Here is a 22,953-nt window from a genome sequence, read left to right on the forward strand (position 1 = left end):
TTGACGGAAAATCCCCGTCTTGAATGGACAAGACGGGTGTTGCATACAAATTGAGCAGCGAAACACAGCCAAAGGTACTTCATTCATTATGATGATCATTTCTCATTATTTTGAATTGATATTTATGAACAAGCGGTTACAGAAAACGAAAAAACAAAAGAGTGCGCTCGATGGATTTTTAAGTTTATTATATGATGATTCGACAAGATCAAGACAACGTCATTCTCCGATATCATGAGCTATGCTAACACATGTACGCGAAGGTAGAGAGCAAACGATTGCGATTCCTACGACAAAATCAAAAAAAGCGGCGCATGGAAGAACACATTCACTTGCGAAATGCCATCATGAGCAACCCCGACACAGCCTTGGCTATTGCCAGGCCAAACCGCAACCCACTTGTCATGACATTACAGCGCGTGTTCGCTGTTCAAAATGTTCGTGTTCGCTGTTCGAGGTCTGTTCAAAAAGTATCGCGGCTTTCGAATTTACGCGGGTTATCTATATTCGATTCTAGCTTTTTTGTGGCATTATGTTGGTACTCATGTCTCTCACTCATACTGACAAGTACGGCTATTTTGAATGTTCAGTTAATATTTGACAACTGCTTTTCTTACACGTGTTTTGGTTCATCTTCGATTTTTGCCTATTGCAAAACGGATCAAAGAATCTGTATTAAATTTTGTGTGAAAAACAAAATTAAGCGCGCGAACACATTCCGAATGTTGATTGTGATATTTGGTAAAAAAATGTAAACGACGCAAAGCGTGTCGGAAGCCCGAACACGTCAACAACTGAAATCGAATATAAGTAATCTGTGGGTATACAAAAATCGTGATTCTTTTAGAACAGCTCTTGTAGATAGAGTGGTTCACTCTATCCCATTTCATTAAGCATTTCCATAGCCATAACCGATTTTGCTTCGGTAGTACGAAGGAATTTCTCTAGAGATAGGCAATAGGCAAAAATCGAAAATGAACCAAAACACGTGTACGAAAAGCAGTTTTCAAAAATTACCTGAACATTCAAAATAGTCGTACATGTCAGCATAAGTGAGAGACATGAGCCACAGAAAAAAAATCTAGAATCGAATATACGTATCCCGAGTAAATTCGAAAGTAGCGATACTTTTTGAACAATCCTCGTATTGCCGGATGTATTCAATTGATTATCTCATACACACATTTTTAGATTTTTACATTTTTAGACTAACCAATAGTCGATAAAATACGCCCTGAGGAAATAGATAGTGTAATTTCCTCAGAAATTCCAGATCTGTCTACTGAGTAACTACTAAATCGTATTCTGAAAAACCAATCTAATTCTGACTCGATCTAAAGCGATTCGTTCTGACTGAACGGATCGCAATTTTTCATACTGTAATCCGTTCGATTCAAGTTAAATTGAGTTGTGCAAATGTGGCAACCTGGCTACGCAATTCAACATAGACGACATTGAGCTCCTTGTTCCATTTCTGTGAACCGAAAATAGTAATGGATTTTTGGGACACGTTTTTTGGATAATAAACTCTACCGTATAAAATATGTTTTCTATGTAAAATAGCAACACATTCTCTGCAACACATTCTCAGGAAAAAAAAACGTGAACGAGAATTGTGTCTGATTTTTTGATAGAATTGTAAATTTAAAGGAAAAAAAAATTTAGAATATGGATTATGTCTCCTAAGTATTCAAACAACGTCGTGTAATTAATTATTTTCATTAAAATTTTAACAATTTAAAATTTCTTTCGGGTCTGCAAATCTAATAGAGATTAAATTGCTCCATGATTTATTTATTTTGCGTTCGTGTTGCAACAAGGCAAGGTTGCCACATATGCATAGAACGATTGAGTTTGAATCTAACGGTTTTAGGGATGCAAATCAGTTCCATTGAAGTTGTTTGATGTATCATTGGTTTCCCAATTAATGAACGAGACTCAAAAGTTAGAAACCGTGTATCTTCAAAATGGCAAGCGCGTTTTTTCCACCAACGAAACGAAATGACTGTTGATTTTCTTCATTTCATTTTTCTACTTTACGACAAAAAATATATTACTTTTTTCTCTTTGCGTTCTATTTTATCGATCACATTCGATTAATTTTGTAAATCGTTAAAACATTCAAACACACTTACAATACATGATTTATGTTTTTTTTAGCATCAAAAATGTTCACTAGAAATAATTTATATGTCAGAACAACGTTTGCCGAATCAGCTAGTAAATTAATATTATAATGACGAGTTTTGGTAGAATAAGTAAGACATTTGTAGTAAAAGGAAATAATAAAGGACCAATTTTTAAAATCAATCAATGGAGAGTTCTGTGATTCAGCCCAAAAGCGTTCGCTCAGTGAGAAAACGTGAATATTTGAAAGGATTCATATCAAAAAATTAGTTTTGGACGGGATGAACCTCGCCGAGTCAGCTAGTTCTTGAAAAAAATGTAAGTGACTGTGTCTAGGATACGATCGCATTTTCGACGAAAAATTACGGAATTATATTATTCAATTGGCTTGTTTATCACTTATATGTTTGGAATGCATCGAAATTTTTGAAATAATTTTCTAGTTATATACATACGCATCCGATACGCTATGTGCTAGAATATTATAAAGCCTTGTTTGATCTCTGTGTACAACATATTTCATGGCAAACCCTTATTCTATTCAACAGCTATCAACTTTTGCACATAATTTTTGCACTGAGCTGCGCGAATAGAAATATACCCTATCGATTGATGCAAATATCTCTGCGAACTATCGAGAAATGGGGCAGCTTGAATTGCATTATTTTCTCTCTCCTCTCTTATTGTGCGTACAACGAACGCTGCATTTGATTTGTGTATCACGTATATGTCAGCGTCAAATTACTGATGAAGTAAATCGTCGAAACCTATCAGCGCTGTTCGTTTATTTGGTCCCGTACTCACTTTGCGATTGAGTTGCGCAGCTAGCTCGCACCCGTCATTTTCCTTCTCATTCAGGTATCGACCACTAACTATAAACACTTTTGCTTCCATATCCCGCTTAAGGTGGAAACGGACCCCAGCACATGCCACAGTAAGGTTTATCTACTGGGATTTGAAAGCATACCTCCATGAAAGATACGTTGTATCTAAATAAATGCATTGTATGGTCATATTCCAAAATTAAGTATACTCTTCCATATCCGCACTGGCACGAAAATTTCCTGTATGCTGTACCTTTTCTGTCGTTGCATCTTTCTATACAGAAAGCTTCCACTTCTTCGAGGCTGTTGAGGTGAATGTCAACGAAATTGCACTGGTGTTTGCAATATCTTTCATTCTTTCAATTATGGTATCGAGCTGTGTGTATATGTTCGCGATATCAGCATTAAGAATAAATTATGTCCGCTCGTTTTGCTGTGCTTTCTAGCTCACTCGTGATTGTGTTTTAAATTGCGGATGGCGTATTAATACAAAATAAACTGAAAACGGGCAAAAAGAACTGTATAAGTTGCTCGTTATCGAAGATACGGGTAGGTAAGCACTCAAATCGGCAGAACAAATTTATGGGAAAATGGGAATGCTTCCAGTTTTCATTTATAAAAACCGTTTAGGGATTAGTAAATTGTAATGCACAGCATATCAAACGCATTTTTTAGAGAATTTACGATTCTATTGGTATGCCAATCATCAGAATTCGTTCATAGTGCAGGTAGTTATAGGTCTTAAATTTATTTAATAAAAACTCTGATTTGGCACCCTTCTTGAAAGACGTAGTCCTACGTCAAAAAGATTTTCATGTGATCAGTTGAAGTTGAAGACGATTGGATTATTCTTCGCGAAAACGGCCATTACTGTTTAGGTTTAGGTTTACTTTTTATCAGGGCTGCAGTTCTTTTGTGTGTATTGAAAAGTTGTTTTCATTCAACTGTATAGTCTCTTTACATTCTTTATATTTCAAGAAAAAAATACAAAAAATCATGAAATGCGATCGTGAGATCGGATGAATGGCAGAGTTTACTGAGGACTGGAGACACTGATTCTTGGACACTACCGAGTTCATTGTCTTATTTGTGATGAAAACTTCGGTTTTCTGGCCGAAACTGCATCTGGCCTGGATGACCATTAATTTTCGTGCGAATTTATCAGCAAAGGCAAACTTGATTTTGCTGGAACATCTCCTCTACCCGTTGTCACGTGAAATTTTTAGGTAGGGTTCATTATCCAGTCGACTTTAGTCATCAGCTGATCGTACAACTTCTTGAAACGTAGTATGGCCACAGTATTCTGTTTAGGGAATCGGTTTGTGTGTTTGTTGGCTAGATAGGGATTAAAATCTTCTCAAAGTCAAATTCTTCCCACTGAACTGTGGGAGGCACCACATTTTTTGGCCAAATCGCGATCCGAAACGTTTTGGCTCTTGGTGGTTCTTATAACATTTCTATGAAGTCCATCTTTGGCGCAAGCTAGCGATTGGCTTTAGTGATCAGTGTAGAAAGGTGTGCGTCGAAGATGAGTTTAACCTGACTGACTCTCTTTAAGATGAAATCATTGATCGTGCAGTCGAATATAATCGGCTGTCTTTTTCGATTGAAACTCATGATCACACTTACCATCAGCATAGATAATTCAGGCAGCACCAACGCACGAACTGGTCAGGCAAGATCTGCAACCGACGACAATCCTCAAGAGTATTGTTGGCTAGATAAATTTTTACAGCCGAACGCTAGAATAAGCGACACGTCGATATTCAAGATCGCGAACTGCAGTGGTCCCAGACTGCTGCCTTGCGGGACTTTCGAACTGGAGCTTAACACGGAGCGTTCTTCCAGAAAGGTACTACCTTGATCAAAAAGTTCCCGGAATCATCACCGTGTGGCGCTCCGGTTTTATTTTTAATCTTTTTGTAGGTTGGCACATCTGTCATTGACATTCTATACAATTTGTAGTGTGATAGTTTTACATTTCTAATAGTTACGTTGTATTAAGTACATCTGTTATTGTGCGTGCCTTGATTCTGTACAATTTGCAAAATAAATCGTTATTAGTGAACATTTGGCTAAAAACGGAACGAATACTTTTCAGCAACCACCGAATCCACCTGATTTGGCTCCCTGCGACTTTTTTACTATTCGAACGACTCAAGAAACCACGTTTCAGCACCCGGGATAAAAAAATAATGGAGAAATAGAAGATGGCGCTAATGGCTATACCGCAAATCGAATATAATAAATGTTTCGAGGATTGGATCAAGCGTAAGTGCGTTGCAGTCGATGGGGAGTACTTTGAAGGGGACAACATCGATCTTGTATCTTTCATTTCCTGAATGAATTCCGGGAACTTTTTGATCACGTTGGTATGACATCGCCCAATTTATGGATCCTTCAGAAACACCACGATGGGATAGTATTCTGCAGTAGGACGCGATGGTCAATTCGATGGAAAGCGGTTTTTATGTCGGTATAGATATCATAAACTTGATCAAGTTCTTCTAGACGGTTGACACGATACGATGAAAACGTTTATGATGCTGCCCCACCCGTAGCTAATAACGACAGTACTAACGGAGGATGGTGCAGATCCACTGTTAACAGTGGCGATACAGATTCGCTGATTGCTATGTGCCATCATGTGCCATCAGAAGACGCACACAACTCTAGCATGGAACCCAAATGAGGATTATAAACCCCTACGTTACGAGTGCGGTCGTGAGGAATGTATACTGTGCAAAGTGATGTCCTTCTTCCACGTATGGTAGTAGAGACACAAATCTGTCTCACAGAACCAAATAACCAAGATAATTCGGATGGAGCTGGATCAGTTGTAGGTCTACTGCAGGACTCGAGAAAAAAACAAACATGCGTTGCAGCCTCTTTGCAAAAGATTATTGTGCCATGTTGGGGTGTCGAAATGGATGACTTACGATAGACTACGATAGACTAAAATTGAAAGAATAAAAAACATAACAAAATGCAACGAAGATGAAAAATGAAAATCGGCTCCCCTAGCTTCGCTTCGACAAGGACTACTTTGGCATTCGCCGTCAACATGCCTTGAATTGGCTAGAAAAGAAATGACGAGCGTTAAGAGCGACAATGACTGATGGACTGTTCTAGCAAATGGCCTCTTCATTCAATATGACTTCAATCCACACTACTACTCTCCCTGGTATGAATCTTGTTACCCGCGTACAAAATCTTATTTAAACGTCCGTATAAAGTGAAGCGAAAACTTGAAAATTTCGTGAAAAAAAACATACAGAAAAACTTCAACAACATTTACAAATTTGTCAGAGTTTCTGAAAACAACACTTTACGCTTTTTTTATGAGTGAATAATTTTCGGTTACGATAGTACATGTCAAGCCACGTTGAACTCAAACATCCATACATGCGTACGTGATACACGAGAGAGAGAGAGAAACGAGTTCATTTTGGAGGGAGTCACTTCAATATGCAATGAAATCCAATTGACAGGGAAGAATGAAATGGTACACAGTGCATTCAAAAAGTTTCGGGACTATTTATTAAAACAAAGAAAAAACGAGAAACTCAAAGGATTAAATATTAGTTTCTACATATAGGCCACAAATTTTGGAACGTTCATAATACGCGTCACATTTCGTTGAATGTCTGGAACATCGTCAAAACGGTCCCGTTTCATAGCAGTTCTTTAGCTTGGGAAACAAGAAAAAGTCTGCCGGGGCGAGGTCCGGAGAATAGGGGGATGGGTGACGACAGTCACCTTTCGTTTGGCTAGAAACTGCGCTGCCAAAATCGCGGTGTGCGCGGGCGCATTGTCATGAAGCAAAAACCATTCTCCATATCGGTACTAGTACTGAATGCACTGTATATAGTCGAATCGATAGCAACTAAACGCCCGAATGACTGTTGAGTCATGTTGACGGAGAAACTGCCGGAGGAAGCCAAAACTCATTTCCAATTGAATGCGAAGGCGAATTTCTTCATAGTCCCCTGAGTATCCTCAGTTGAATATGACTTTGCCGAGCCCTGGTTGGTTGCAATATAGCTGCCACTGGCCGTCGCAATTTGTTTTATATTTGAATTTTTGATGTTAGTATCAACAAAAATATAACTCAATAAAACTCATGAAAACTATTGAAAATTTCAACAAATATTGAAAACTTCAACTGTTTTTCAATGACTTTTCGGGAAATTTACACTTGCCGCTCCAAATTGGGAGTTGTAGACACGAAAATTGCTCCGAAATGAATAGTTTTTGATTTTTTGCGCTCAAACAAATCAGGCATGTTACTAGATATCAGAACTAGTTACCACATAAGGCCAGAAATGATAATTTATTGTTAAAGAAGAGAAAAAAATAAAATGATTGAAGGCAATATAGTTGCCACAACCCGTAAAATGGTTAAAGGAGCATTTAAAGCGGACTTATGCAAAAGTGCTTAAGCAACCCTTACATATTTTTGGTCAGTCACGCTGTATGTCTCAGTTGTAAAATAGTTTGTACCAATGTACCATTTTTATTACCATTGTTTCTTGAACATTATGCATTAGAAAATAAACTAATTTCGAAAGATAATGAAAAAAAACTTCAAAGTCAATTCATTAGATTTTTTCCTCAAGTCTTACGTTTATTAAGCCTATTTCAGTGGATTTGTAGCAGCCATGGAGAAAATAGTTAAGGAATTACTCTCTATGCAATGTTCGTCACACCGGAGCGAAGAAGTTGGACATCGTGAGGCACTTTGCATCCGCTGGATATGGCCTATACGGCATTTACAATATCCTCTTCCATCTAGAGAAAGGTGAAAGCGTCGAATGTAAGCCTGGTTTCGGCCGCCTGATGGTGCCTTGAGACCGGAGGGTGCAGCAGAAGCTGAAGAAGAAGACCGGGAGCAAGGTGACATCATCGTTCTGCACCTTGGACCGCAAAGTCAGAGCAACCGGCTAAGCGTTTCCGAAGAAGGTCCTTTTGTGACTGATGCTTTTATCCATTTTCCATTCGAGGGCGATAATTTAGATGAATCAGCGGCTGTTCTAACTAATACCTTGAGAACGTGTACAAATTTACTTGTTACGCAAAAGTTTGTTCCTATGAAAAACTCGAACAGCTGGTATAATTTGGAGCTTTTACGCCTAAAACGTGAGAGAGACAGATGGTACAAGAAATTTTGTAGAACAAATGATGGAAATCATTGGAATATGTACACAAACGCGCGCAATAGATATTCACAATCGATTAAGAAAACTCGTTGTGAATACAGTAGAACCTCGATTATCCGCGAGCGGTTGATCCGCGGTGCTGATTATCCGCGAAAGTGAGTTCCCTAGTAATTCTATGAACCTTCCCGAAATTTGTCAGTGAGTGGTGGAGTCTTGCTTTTTTGTTTTGGTCATGGCTTTCACATTATCTGATCACTGATGTACACGACCTTACAGATTGATAGTTCAATAATTTCTGTATTGATGACACATTTTTCATGCTAAAATATCTTTTTTCCGTGTTTGTCCTCATTTTTAGTCCTATATTGTGTTATCCTCGATTTTCGTTATACGCGATGACCTGGCCCGACTATTTCGCGGATAATCGGGGTTCTACTGTATATTCAAAGGAAGATTGATCTGCATCAAAGCAACAGCAAGGAGTTATGGAAAATTTTCAAATCTTTGTTAAAACCTAGTAATAGCAAACCGCGGTCCATATATTTTAATGGCACACTTGAATAGTCTGAACAGGCCATAGCATCTAAGGTTAACGATTATTTCATCAATAGTGTTTCATTGATTAACCAATCCATTGAACTGGTCGATGAATCTGATGAAATAAAACAGCCGGTTAATACGAGGGTCACTATTTATATTTCGGGAATTGGCAACACTGATGTCATGTGAGTCCATCTGACGGTTCCATCGTAAAGTTTGACATTTTTGACGATATACGTACTCGGAACATTTTGTCATACGGACGCTATTTGTTTATTTTATATTTAGTTGAAAGTTTGGTCTCGGCAAAAAAATGGAACTGAATCGTGAACATTTTCGTGCGATGATCTTTTACGACTTTCGACGTGGATTATCACAACAAGAGTGCGTCAATAAACTTAATTTGACTTTTGGCGATGAAGCTCCATCAAAAACCACTGTGTATCGCTGGTATAGTGAATTCAATCGTGGTCGTAGTTCGCTGTTCGACGAGTTTCGTGAAGGTCGCCCAAAATCGACTGTAGTGCCAGAAAACATCCATGCTGTGCACGAAATGATTAAGCAAGATCGTCATGTAACCTATTGTGAGATTGAGGCATCCCTAAGCATTAGTTCCACCAGCATATATGCGATTTTACATGAACACTTAGTTGTGCGAAAATTATGTTCACGTTGGATCCCACATAATTTGACAATCGCTCAAAAAAAATGCTCGTGTCGATTGGAATAAATGCTTTGAAAATTGGTTTAAGCGCATGCAAAAGTGTATCGATCATCGTGGCGAGTACTTTGAAAAACAATAAAAATATATTCGCAGCTTAACTATTTGTTTTTGTTCCTATTCCCGAAATATAAATAGTGACCCTCGTAGTAGTTGTAGATTTGAAAGTTTTCACCCAATTACATTAACCGAACTTAGAACTAATTGCTTTTCTTTAGGAAAAACGGCTGGAGTGGATAATGTCAATGCTAGAGTTATTCAAGATTGCTTTCATGTCATCGATCACAAATAAAAATAAATCTTTGCTAACTAGGCATGTGCCTAAGGTGTGGAAGGAATCTTTAATAGTTCCAATTCAAAAAGCTGCTGGAACGATAAAAGCCGAAGAGTCTCATCAATATGTTGCACACGCTAGAGAAAATTTTAGAAGTAGTCGTTAAAGACCAGCTGCTGGAATATTTAAATTGCAATGCTTTGCTAATACCAGAACAATCGGGAAATCGGGAAGGTCATTCCTGTGAAACCGCATTGAACTTTGTATTAGCAAAATGGAAAGAGAAGCTAGAGTGCAAAGAGAATATCATTGCTGTTTTCTTGGATCTAAAACGCGCTTTCGAAACAATTTCTAGGCCCTTGTTGTTGAACACGTTTAAGCGCTTTGGATTTACGAGTACTGCATATAAATGGTTTGAAGGCTATTTAAATGACAGAACGCAACGGACAATTTTTAATTATTCAATTTCCAATCCCCTAGAGAATAATCTTGGAGTACCCCAGGAGAGTGTATTAGGGCCCCTTTCATTTATTATGTATATCAATGACATGCGAAGAGTTTTACGATTTTGTGATATCAATCTTTTTGCAGATGATACTGTGTTATTCATTGCAGCTTATGATTTAGATCAGGTCGTTTTAATTTGAATGGAGATTTACTTTCTTTAAGCAGATGGTTGAAGTATAAGCAATTGAAATTGAACGTAAAACTAAATATATGGTAATCTAGCGAAATCGTTCACATGAAAACGTCTCCATCGTTATTGATAATGAGACTATCGATCGCGTTCGGGACATAAAATATCTTGGCCTGTTTATTGATGACAAACTCAAGTTCAACACTCACATTGACAATTTCATCAAGAAAATTGAAGAAAAAGTATGGAATCGTATGTCGATTGAAAAACGATTTAACTATTTGCAGCAAAATACAGCTATACAAATCAATCATCTCTCCTTATTTAGACTTTTGTTCTTCCATTTCATTTTTAGCCGATGACTCACAAATATCGAGATTACAGGGCTTGCAAAACAAAATAATGCGGTTGATACTAAAATGTAACAGATTCACTTCCTCATCTTTAATGTTGGACGCTCTGCAATGGTTATCCGTGAAGCAAAGAATTGTTTATTTAACTATGGTGTTAATTTTTAAAGTAATTAACCGTTTGCTGCCTCGATATTTGTGTGATCGAGTTGAAAGAGGAAGTGACTTCCATAGTTATAACAATAGGAACGCGAATGAATTAATAACACCTCATTTCTTGTCATGTGCTTCACAACATTCGTTGTACTTCAAAGGAACAAATGTGTTCAACTCGATGCCAAGACATATTAAATGCGCAACTACATTTACAGAATTTAAGAGGCACTGTATTTCACATGATTTCAAAAGATGTGTTTTATCAACAACCGAACGAGTTTTTCTTTATTTTTATGACGAAGATCTCTACTGACGATGTTTTATATGAACGGATAATTTAATGTGGACAATTTTTTTGCAGTTTGTTTTCAATATTTTCAATGAATCTGACGAAGTTTTTTTTTGAACGGATTATATTATATTAATTTTATATTAATTATATTAATTTTTTAAATTATCTTTTTTTTTATTTGTATTGTATTGTATTTGTATTATCTCTTTTATGTCTGTCATGATCTTGGTGATGATGGACTATTTTTATTTTTATTTTGTCGTTCATATAGTTGTATTCGTTAAGAAATAAATAAAAGTAGTCTACAAAAGTTTGAGCGTCGCGCGAGATGCAGATATAAAGGACATTAAATTGAAAGTTTTTTAAGTGCCGATCTAGGAATTTTTCGTAAAGGAAATTTTCTCGATTTCTCTGAATGAGGGTATTCATAGTCAATCCAAAACAAGGCTGGCGGTTGGACTTGTGCTCTGATGGACCACTTGGCTGCAAGGTCCTTGTCGGGATCGTATCGGATCTGTGGCGGACATGACTGAGTATTGGGTGGTTTTTTGACATTGCAATTTTTTGAACTTATATCTGTAAATAAGATCAGTTCAGTTTTTATGTTTGCTAAACTGATTTCAATGTTGAGAAAAATAAATAAATTATCTTTTAGATAACTCGTCTTGCTCAAACCTCTGTAGGGGAAGGAGGCGGGGCCATCATCATCATTTAAATGTTTTTATCGGCCATCGGCTGAGCTTTCGACCAACTTCCGTGAGGCCGCCCGGTCCGTTAGAGCTTCGAACCATTTTTGTAGAAGGCTTAATGAATGTAGAATTTAAGGACAATTTGTTCCATGGAATTATCTTTTAAAGTGTTTTTTTCAACGCCATCCAAAATTAGTTCATTTTTAATGCATACGTTACGCAAAGAATGTTAAATCTTATCAGCTGTATACACACCGTTACTATATTACGGAAATTACTTTTTATAAATGCCTCAAAAATGGTTATCACATTCCATCTGACGTAATTTTTGTCAGGAGTTTTTTCACCGTTCTTTACTATCATTACTTAAATTGTTGTTTTTGACTTTCTTCTTGCATTTTCCCATGCTCCCTTTGTTTTTTGAAAAATGAGCTCTTTGCACACATCGATGTCATGTTTTTGTGTACACTGTTGAAAGACATTTATAACACACTCAAATAAGATTGTTCTCTGTAAATTTTCACGTGCCCCTTAGAACCATTAATCATTGTTACGAATTTGGCGAATTTTGCTTGTTGATTCGATTAAGCAAGCGAATTTAGAGCGTGAGTCAAACTGCAGTGCTGTATCAATAAGCAGTGGGATGCTGCAGGGGGTTCATCTCACTAACTTGCGAATAAATATTTACGTTCCCAGCTTCGGTCGGTCGAACCATGGACATCGAGAAAGTTCCCGGCTAATAGGGAGACTTGATATTTTTGAGATATATCTTGACCCGAGGATATCGCTGTTGGATTCTATTTCTAGAAGCACACGATCGTCAATGTTTTGCCTGCTCCCACCGAGCTCTGAGACACCTCACACTGTGGGGGTGGCGTGAAGATATGCACACGGTTCGAAAAAAGCGACCTAGTGATGGTTGGTGTGGTGAGAAATTCGAACAGCTGGAGTTAAGAGCGGACGCACACTCTTTCCCGTGGTTTCGTGATATGAATGGGTGTTAACCCTAGATCATCTCATAAGCGATTAATTGAAGGCAAAGAAATTATGAAAAGTAGCCTCGGGACTGACCTCTGTGATCAACTTTCTGCACCCGGCACAGATTGCCTGAATCTTCGATTCGTAGCATTTGACGCACACTGGCATTCCCTCGCTTTCGTGGAATTTATTCTCAATAATACGCTTCTTGCACTCTTTGCAGGCAAAGTGTTCCGGGTGCCAGGACTTATCCAGTGCTTCCAGCATCTTGTCCTTGATTTCCTCCTTGCAGCCGAAGCAAATGGTAGCCTGTGGGAAGGAAACAGAATTCGAGAATTAGAAATCAGTAATCATGTGGGATCATCTGGTTTGTTGAATTTATATTTTCCTGAAATTAGAAGCTGTTTTTGAAAAATTTCGTTTGAATTTATGATCTAACAAAATTTATATTTCAATCATCATCATAAATAAGTGAACTGAAACTGCTGACGGCACACCATTTGAACTCTCGTCAAATATTTAAATATATACGTTAGAAGCATTGCTGCCGATCGAAACTGACATAACCTGCAGAATTTACGAGCAACATGACAAACAGCCCACATCCGGACTATGAAAAGATAAATGTGATATTCGCCAAAACCGAAAACATCTACGAACACTACGAGTTAAGATATTATTTCCTGCTTCCACCGTAAATACTTGCCCATGTTCGTGATACATGTTTATAAATCGTATATTTTTCCTAGTGGCACTTGAGAAACTATGATCGGCATGCGATGACGAATATCCATTTCGGACCTTGTTTTTTTTCGAGAAACGTGTGAAAATTTGAACACTCTCATCAATCAAACGACGTGAATGAAGTGTCACTTAACATTTTTTTTCTGCTGCTCCACGCTTGAGCTTCATGTAACGAATTCATGTTACCGATTGTTGGACAAAAAAAGATGCATCGTTACAGTAATGGCAAGAATGACAAGCAAAAGATTAAAACTAATGAGGGGCTGTCCACATACCACGTGGACAGAAAAAGCACGATTTTAAACTCCCCCCTCCCCCTCCGTGGACAAGCGTGGACATTTTCATACCCCTCCCCCTGTTGTCCACGTGGACATTTCTCTTGATTTTATTAGAATAATTTAGGAAATAACTTAATTGCGCATGAATTAAATTTTAAATCCATTTAAGTTTATTTTGTTTCAAATTTTACTTGCTGAACCCTGCCACGTTTGCCGTGGCTCATTGGTGTTTTATGACAGAAAAAAGAGTAGTAAAACAAAGCAAATATTCCATATGAGTTTAACTTTGAAATACTTGTATGTTCTTTATTCTTTGTTTTTAAAAGGCTTTGAACTTTGCAGTTCATTCGCCTCTCATTTAAATACTTGTAATACTTTGTTTTTCTATTATCTTCGAAGATATAAAGGCTATCTGGTTTGTCAACACGGAAACGCGCAATATCCAGTTGAACAATCCGCATCCGAATATAAATTACAAAATTCCAGGATTTGATCTTGAGCAAAGCCAATCGAATAAAATTAAATAGATTTAAAATCACTATCAGACACAATTTAAGCTCACGATTTTTGAACACATGCAAATAATTGTGTTGCTGTCACATAGAATACCTATTCAATATTAGAAAGTTAATTTACTTTCACAGATTTATTTCAGAAGTGTGCTCATTTCATCTGGAAATCTTGAAGCTTCTTTAGGCGTTGGCAGTATCAACAACAATTTTTGAAGTGGCTCGTATGTTGTGTTATAATATGAGCTCCATCAGAGCTCGAGTTTTTGAAGCGCACAAAAACGAACAGAACGATTTTATATACAAAGACTCATTTTCTATCATTTAAAAAGAATTTCAAAAAAATAAAAAATAAAGTGGAAGCATGTACTGATATCTATAGATCCTCACTTGACAAAGGATGAGGAGTAAAAGGTCGAAATTTTTCAGAGATTTCGGAACGCCTGTATCTTCGATATAAACGATGACATTAAGATAAAAAATACAGCAATTCCAAGCTACAAATTTCTAGTGTGTGATGTATATTTCTAGTTATATGTGTTGTAGATAAAATACTTTGCAAGAAAAGATAAACCGTTTAAAGTTTGTTTTCATCGTTTCTCTAGATTTTGAGAATATATGCTTAAAAGCAATCCAATCAACATGATTATTCCGCGTCCATTTGATTCATAGAGAGTTTCAGTAGAACTATTTACTTATTTGATTTCGAATTAAGAATATTTCATGAAATAATGAACGCACAGCAAATCGATGGTCAAATCTACTCATCGCAATCTTGGAAATATTTAATACATGGTCCAGTTGATGCTTTGACGAATGCATTATTTTATAAAAGAGTTACAGCGTTTCAAAGATTACTCAAAACATTTTCGACATTTCGCCACAGGAAATGTCTGTTCATTCACACGATCAATTCACATTTAGTCATCAGCGCATTAGAAACCTTTTCCGCAATAGTTTCAAAGGGTACTAATACCTTATTAAAAATATTTTCAATATCTTTATATATATTTTTATTCTTCAACTGCTTATTGACCATCCTGCTTCCAAAATACCCGTGGGGAAAAAACACCAGAAAACTCACAACTCAATAATTTTTTACCAATCTTGCACGATAAGTTATTTGTATTGCTCTTTAGTTTTCCTCCAGTTAAATCCTTATCAAAACGTCACAGTTTACCAGAGAGCAATTCAACGTCAAATTAATCCTCCGCTGCCCCGATCCTCTCCATTTTATTGATATTTTGTTCATTTTTTCCAATAATGGCCCTGTTGCCCGTTTGAAACATTTTTTTTGAGAAATTTATTATTTTTATTTATAAATGTTCAAACTCTTGAGAAAAATTTCTCATAAATTGAATAAAATATCGAAAACTATTATATCTGTTTAAAATAATATTATTATATATATAGGTTATTAGGTAGCTGATCCGAAAAATTTTAAAAGATAGGGGATCATAAAATCTTCCACGCTGATGATCAAATCTTAACTACGAAAGAATTATTGAACTTTTCCTTGAGACCGGTTTTTGCCTTAAAATGACTGAACTAAAAATTCAAAAAGTGCGCACGATGCTTTCATTTGAGGAAAATTTGCATAAAATTATGTTGTAAACACATTTAAATTAGAGGAAGATAACAAGAAGGATAATAGTGTGGTGTCAAGGAAGGAACTGTAGAGTGGTTGGAGAGCTTCCAGTTTATCATGCATTTTTGGAAAATTAATTAAAAACACAAAATTTGAAATTGGTTCCTTACATTTAAAAGTTGATTCTGGGTTCTATTAATTTGAAAGTTTTACAATTGCATTCTATGCAAAATTTTCCTATCTTTCGAATGAACAGTATAATTATTCTAAGGAGCGTACTTTCTAAATTAGAGCCAGTTCAAGACATAAAATTAGACTTAACAAAAATTCAACAATGTCCTAGTTGAGAATTGACTACATGCGTAGGATTTTTTCATCAAATATGATCCTCTATCATCTCCTGAAATATTCTATAATTTATCAGAACACTGGCTCAATTGTTTTAAGTTGACGACTAGTGATGCATAGACAAAATGTCCTGCAAATGTGAATATTTATTCCTAGAAATTAATGAAATGAAAATACTTTGGAAAAATGATTTTACACGCAATTCTGTATGAAAAACTATACAGACGTTATTATCATATATTGTTCTCGAGATATAACATAACGTATAGAAAATTATATTTGATAAAAAGCATTTACGCATATCATGGAATCTGAACCATTATGGAATCGTTTAATTTTTATAGTTTTGGCTATGAGGGCTATGAATACCCCGTAACTATAAAAGTTCGATCATATGAAATAGTTGGTCATTCACAATTTACGTGAGATATTTTTATAATACAGATTTCACTGAAGAAGATCCATGATATGAGAGAAAATATATGAACGTTTGACTGGGCAGCACTCTCAGGCTTCTCAATCCGTTTATTGATAAATACGGAGAGAAAATTCTTCCTGTCCAGTCTATACCCCCTCCCCCCTCTCCGTGGACAAGAGTGGACATTTTCTTACCCCCTACCCCCCCCCTAAAGTTGTCCACGTGGTATGTGGACAGCCCCTGAGATGGTGAGATATTTTTAACGTAATACATCAATGGTGTTCACACACTGGGCATTAAAACATCTGTCAGAGATATTGTAGAACCGATTTTCACAAATCATGTTCGTTAAACATAATGCACAACATGCAATTTTTAAACCGGTAAACCTTTTTTTTTGATTTGCTATATTGGTAAAATTTATAGCGGTGAACAGTCGATTTGCCGAATATGGAGCAAACCACTAGGTGCATCTCTTTAACACTTTGATCGCCCCGTCACCCAAATCTGGGTGACACTTTCCTCGTTGAATTTGAGTAGGATTTTCAAGCGCAATTTGATAGAATAGGCTCTTAAATGTAAACATGGGATATGCAAAATAATAAAAAAATCAAAAACATAAAAATATAGTGCACTATACTAAACTTTTAAACGGTTTTATTTAGCATGACCTATTGTAAGTATGCTTGTATGTTTATCTGTAGGGTTGTCCCACATCAATAGAAATTTAACCCCCTTCCTGTTGACATATTGACCTGAAATTTGGAACACGCCTTCATCTCTGCTGTCGTTATAAAACTGCGTATTCTTCGAAATTCAAAATGGCGGACTACATATATAATCAAAAAAAAATCAGCTCCACTGTTAGTCATTCTTTGTGTGGACACCGACTGGACAACCTCGTTGCTGGACGGACTGGACGGCGAGGGATCGAGTGCCTTTCTCAAGGCAGGAGGGTGGAGGTGGTAGCGCTGGAGTAAAGTAGAGTAGAGTTTTCAAAGGGCCTTTCTCAAGGCTAGAGACGAATGAACTGCAAAAGTTTAAAGTCTCTATAATACAATACCTTCCTTCCTTCCACTGTTCTAGTCGTAACCTAGTCGTAACTTCTACTTACTAATATTTCATGAAATTAGCTCAAGGATACACGTGCACCAGTGCAAATCAATCAAAGCCCTTTGAACAAACTGTCAAGGAATTATGGGAAGAAAGGCTGTTGGTTATCGAGGATGAGCGCCATGGCTATGAGTTGCAAATTGATAAATCGGAAATTGGTCGCATCGTGAAAATTTTCCAACTTCGAATGTTTATTGCTCAGTCATTTTCTGATCGATTTATGTGATTTTTGCATCAAAAGATTTAGGCACTCCATAACAATTTATTGCAATAAAAAAAATTATATAATCTATGGAACAAACTATCTAAACTAATTTTCGAAAAAATCTCACTTCACGTGTTTCCAAATTGGCCTTTACAAGCATCTATAATTCAAAACATCTTCGACATTATTGGCCATAAAAAACGCTGCGGCGGTTCTTGTACTCAATCGAGCGAATTTCGCATACACTGATGCAGATTGCTAGGTATCCAGCCCAAGAACAAAAGCAAAAACTGCATCGCAAACCTCACCCCTTAGTCAATCAGAAATTGATAAATTTTGCGGCCTAGCAGCGAGAAACATTCAGTTTATCTTAAACCGTGAAGCAGTCTACACAACAAATCGGAGGAACCCGAAAGAAAAGCAAAATAATAATCATACGAGATATTACATGGGTTGAAAAGTCCCAGGTTTTTTAATGAAAACACGCCAAACCGGCTGTTGAATAATCAACGCGCTGTTTTTGGTTGACGGTCAGCCAACGCGGCACCCATCGCGCGGATAGCTTTTTCATGTCCAAAATGTCGTGCAAAATGCTCCATTCGTTCTTTGAAATGTCTACGGCCTGAGCTAACCTCACTTAACGATCATTCAAAACGAGTGGAATAACATTTCGTCAACCACTGAGTTGATCGTTCAGTTTTTCCCATCAATACACAATATTTGATCAACAAACGATATTCCTCTTTTTCCATTTTCTATACGAATGATCAGGTTGTGACACTTAAACAACTGTAGTTTGTGAACAAATAAACGAAATGTCATGGAACTTCACACATAAGCTAGTGACAGATGAACCACTCAAAATGAATCTTGTTCATTTTTTAGTGGCGCCATCTGTTGAAAAATCTCGGGATTAAATGGACAGGTTTGTAATATAAGAAGGGTAGAAGTTTATCGCCCGTGCAAGGAATAATTTCATTCAACCAAGAACTCATTACGATGGTCCGTTAAATGATGAAAAAATCGAATTAATCCACCTAGAAGTGATATTGTGTTTATCGGAGGTGTAAACTGACAGACCCTCAACTATTTTGCTTTTCGTTCAAGAAAGCTCCATCTTTAGCGATTTGATTTCCGCAGGACATTCGTTACGGTGGCCGTAAACCGTTTGTCCGGAGGTCAAACGTGGTTCAAATTTTATCTGCCAAAAAGAGTCAAATACGGTAGAATCCGTTTGTAATGACATCGAGCGTTGTGGGAAAAACCGTTTTTTTAATGTAAATATGTACTTATGCATGTAGTCATTATATTCGACTTTTTCAAAAAGGATTTCATATGAAAACCAAACTACGTTGCGTAATTACATTTACATTTACATTTACATTTATTCACAAAACGACAACAGGCTTTACATGAGTGCCCTAATGATCGAACCTTACAACTAATCTACAAATACTTCTCAAAACTAACATATTTGGAAACTAAATCTATGTGAGGACTACAGAGTACAGAGCTTTAAGAGACGAACGATAAAGATGACAATCGAAACAGGAACTACATCGGTTAAACACACGACACATACTAGAAACGGGTTCATTATAACCGTAATTAGTGCATGATGATGAGAGTAACAAGAAATTATTGGTACGCAAATAACGTCGGCTAATGTTGAAATTTATTTACCGAAGAAGTTCAGGACCGTGATTACGTAATGATAGGCGATAGGTTAATATGAGCGGAGTCGTAGTAAATGGATTCTACTGTATTTGGCTTCGGTCAAACAGTGTATGAGCACCTTTCGGAATAGAATGAACATACTTTTCGCTCTCCATCTCACTTCCGCTGGTAACTGTTCGTTTCACCCCACCAGTATAATTATTTCAATAATTTAAATTTTCTGTTCACAAATAAATTTGCTTTTCTTTACATTCCTTATATCGCTTCTCTGTTAACTCAAAAACCGAAATATAATAATCAGCAAATTGAATTTTGAAATTATATCACTCAAAATGCTTAATATCGAAGCCGTAAAAATTACATCCACGCGCGAAATCGTGATTGATTTTCGTTTTTTGTTTCCCTTTTCTGCCTTTAATCAGTATTCATTGTCATAAAGTGGTTTAAATATTATAGAACAGCATGTAGAACCTCTTCTCATTGAAATTTGAAATTCATAATGTAACTATACAAATGAATCACCTATCCATCTTACCCCCACTATCCGTCTTACTCGCACCTCCTCTACACCGTGTTCAATATACTCTTATACAAATTCAAACTTCGCATATTTTACAAATAAAAAAAATACCGACACCATGATGCATAACATCCGTTTTATAATATAAAACTTTAATTTTAACGCCTTTCTCATTAAAAACAAGTGATAGTTTCCCGCGTTTGCAAATACCTTCCCAAACCATCATGACTGCTGCCTTTTGGAACTGTGGAATGTTTTTGTCACTATCTGGAATATTCCTCGAACTGTAGAACCACAACCTGCCGTTTTAGACATAATCAAGCTGTTGCAGGACATTTCATGTGATTTGTCCTGCAATAAACTCATAACTTTCATGTTATGGTAGTAGGAAAGTTGCCCCTTCAAACCATTTATTCTTCGAAGGTCCCGAAACTCTATGAACTTCACAAGCTTAAGAGCTTGGTAACTCAAGTCATGTTGAGCATATTGTGCATTATTGATTTTGGAACAATGAGATGAATGGCCATTTTACGTTGTGATTTTCGTCGATGTCGCTCTCTGAAGGTCTTAATACGTTGAGCCCCGCGTCGGTCCCTACACCCAAAATTAGATTTTAGCACATGTTATGGCATTCCGATTTATTACATTAAATGAGCCGAAAAATAACAGAAAATGTTCTACTCCCCAATACGTGTATATAATTTGTATATGCCAGAGCCAACATGAGCGAGCGAAACAGGAGACACATTTAAATGAAAGCATATGAAAGCTTTTCGTATAGTTGGCCAAATACATGGTCCAGACAGAGAAAGATATATTCTCGTTCATGTTCTTCTTTATCCTCTTAGAAAACAATTTCCAACTCTATTTTATGATGAAGTGTAATAATATCACGTTTTTGTATAACAGCACTGGCAGCTGTATGGATAGCGTGGTCGTGTGAAATACACTGTGTCTCACAACTATAGAACCACTCATTTTTCTGAGTTTCCAGAGATATGTAAGAAGTCGGTTGGATTGAAGTATATAGCAACTATCTTCATTTAAAAGACAGGCCATTTGAACTTTATTGTTGTGTTCAGGCACGAAACATTCAAAAAAAATTCCAGTGTTTCATAACTATAGAACCAGATGGAAAAACTCTCACTCCATTACAAAATAACGTCAATTTTACATGAATTACAATAAGTTTCTAATTCATAGGTCATCTTTAGTTATCAATCGGTTCAAATAACACATACGGGGTGGTTTTGACCAAGCTGCGCCATGTTGTAGTGTGTATCTCGTTCTACGCAAATCATACTGCTCATTTAAGCTCTTCAAATCACTCATACTGCTTGTAAGCTGCATCTACTATTTATACGATCACTCCTCATAAGTTCTTGATAGAGTTTTGATCTGGTAAAAAGCTGACAAATCCAGAATCTGAAGCCCCTATCCAATAAACCATACCTTAACTTTCCGGATGTTATGAATTGATGCCAAATTACCCAATTATCACGGTGTGCAAAAGCAGAATTAAATGATTCTGAAGTATTTAATTGCACTTCTGACTGTACTTTGGTGTTGATGAAGAGCTATCTGAACCAGGCCGTTTTGAAAACATTTTCTTCAAACCATCAAACTGCCGCATGCAAAGTTACGAGTTGAAGAATTAAATGACACGTACTGTAAGTCCTTCCAGTATGAAGAAATTCTATTCAAGTTGGATTTATTTTCATCAGAGAAGTGAAATCCTGAAATAGTGAAATCCATGGGACTAGTTTCCAGTTTTTGGACCTACAGCTTTGGAGATGCGATTTTTATGGTTTGGGGAGAATTTTCTCAAAAAGGCCTAGTTTAGATAGCTTACAACCAACACGAATGAACAGACAGAAGTGCAAAGAAGCAATTCAGAATCATTTACTGCTATTTTTACATTAAAAACAATGTGTTTATCGGGTAATTTGGCATCAGTTTATAAAATCCGGAAAGTCATGACATGGTTTGATGAATAAAGGCTTCAGATTCTGGACTGGTCAGCTTGTTTACCAGATCAAAACCCTATCAAGAACTTATGATGAGTGTTCGTATGAACAGCACAGGGTGCGGCAGCATAACTTCCTTTTTTAAAATGCGCGCCACTCAGTTAGTTGATGTCATAGCGGAGCGCTAGTGGTCTCGTTCAAGATGGGATACTGTTAAGTTTGGTCCCGACACGGTTCAGTCGCCATCATGCGTTGGAATAGTGAGAAGCGTGCCTTTGCCGTTGAGGTTTACTTTTCAAGCGGATGTTCGGTTATTGCAACACAGCGTGCATTTCGGAATCGCTTTTATTTAGCCCCGTTGGCTCCCGTCCCAGACCGCAAATCAATTGTTACATGGGTCACTACATTCAGACAAACTGCAAGTGCGATAAAAGGAAGAGCTGGAGTCCCTCGGCCCGTTAGATCACCTGAGAACATTGAAGCAGTGAGAGCGTCAATGTTGCGATCGCCACGGCGTTCTGCGTGCAAACACGCATCTGCCCTTGGACTGACCGATCGTTCTGTGAGACGAATTATTCGTGATGATCTTCATTTTTATCCCTATAAGATGGCGATAGTGCAGGAACTTTCAGAACGTGACTTCAATTCTTGGATGAACGCGTGTGAGCTTCTTCTTGATGTCGTTCTCGAGGGTGCTATTGTTTTTTTTAGCGATGAAGCCCATTTTCATTTGTGTGGGTCGGTTAACAAACGAAACATGCGCTACTGGGCTGACACCAACCCTCGAGAATTGCATCAAAAGCCTTTGCATTCACCCAAAGTCACAGTGTGGTGTGCAA

General features: G+C 37.0%; 1 protein-coding gene across 1 annotated transcript in view; it reads right to left on the minus strand.

Moving 5' to 3' along the window:
* Positions 1 to 22,953, minus strand: part of LOC129761960 (paxillin) — a 41,739-nt gene that overhangs the window by 14,901 nt on the left and 3,885 nt on the right. The window contains exon 2 of the mRNA XM_055759824.1: positions 12,841 to 13,056. Within this exon, the coding sequence (XP_055615799.1) occupies positions 12,841 to 13,056 (216 nt within the window). The remainder of the gene's footprint in view (positions 1 to 12,840; positions 13,057 to 22,953) is intronic.

Source organism: Toxorhynchites rutilus, chromosome 1 (assembly GCF_029784135.1).
Source record: "Toxorhynchites rutilus septentrionalis strain SRP chromosome 1, ASM2978413v1, whole genome shotgun sequence".
Taxonomy (NCBI): domain Eukaryota; kingdom Metazoa; phylum Arthropoda; class Insecta; order Diptera; family Culicidae; genus Toxorhynchites; species Toxorhynchites rutilus.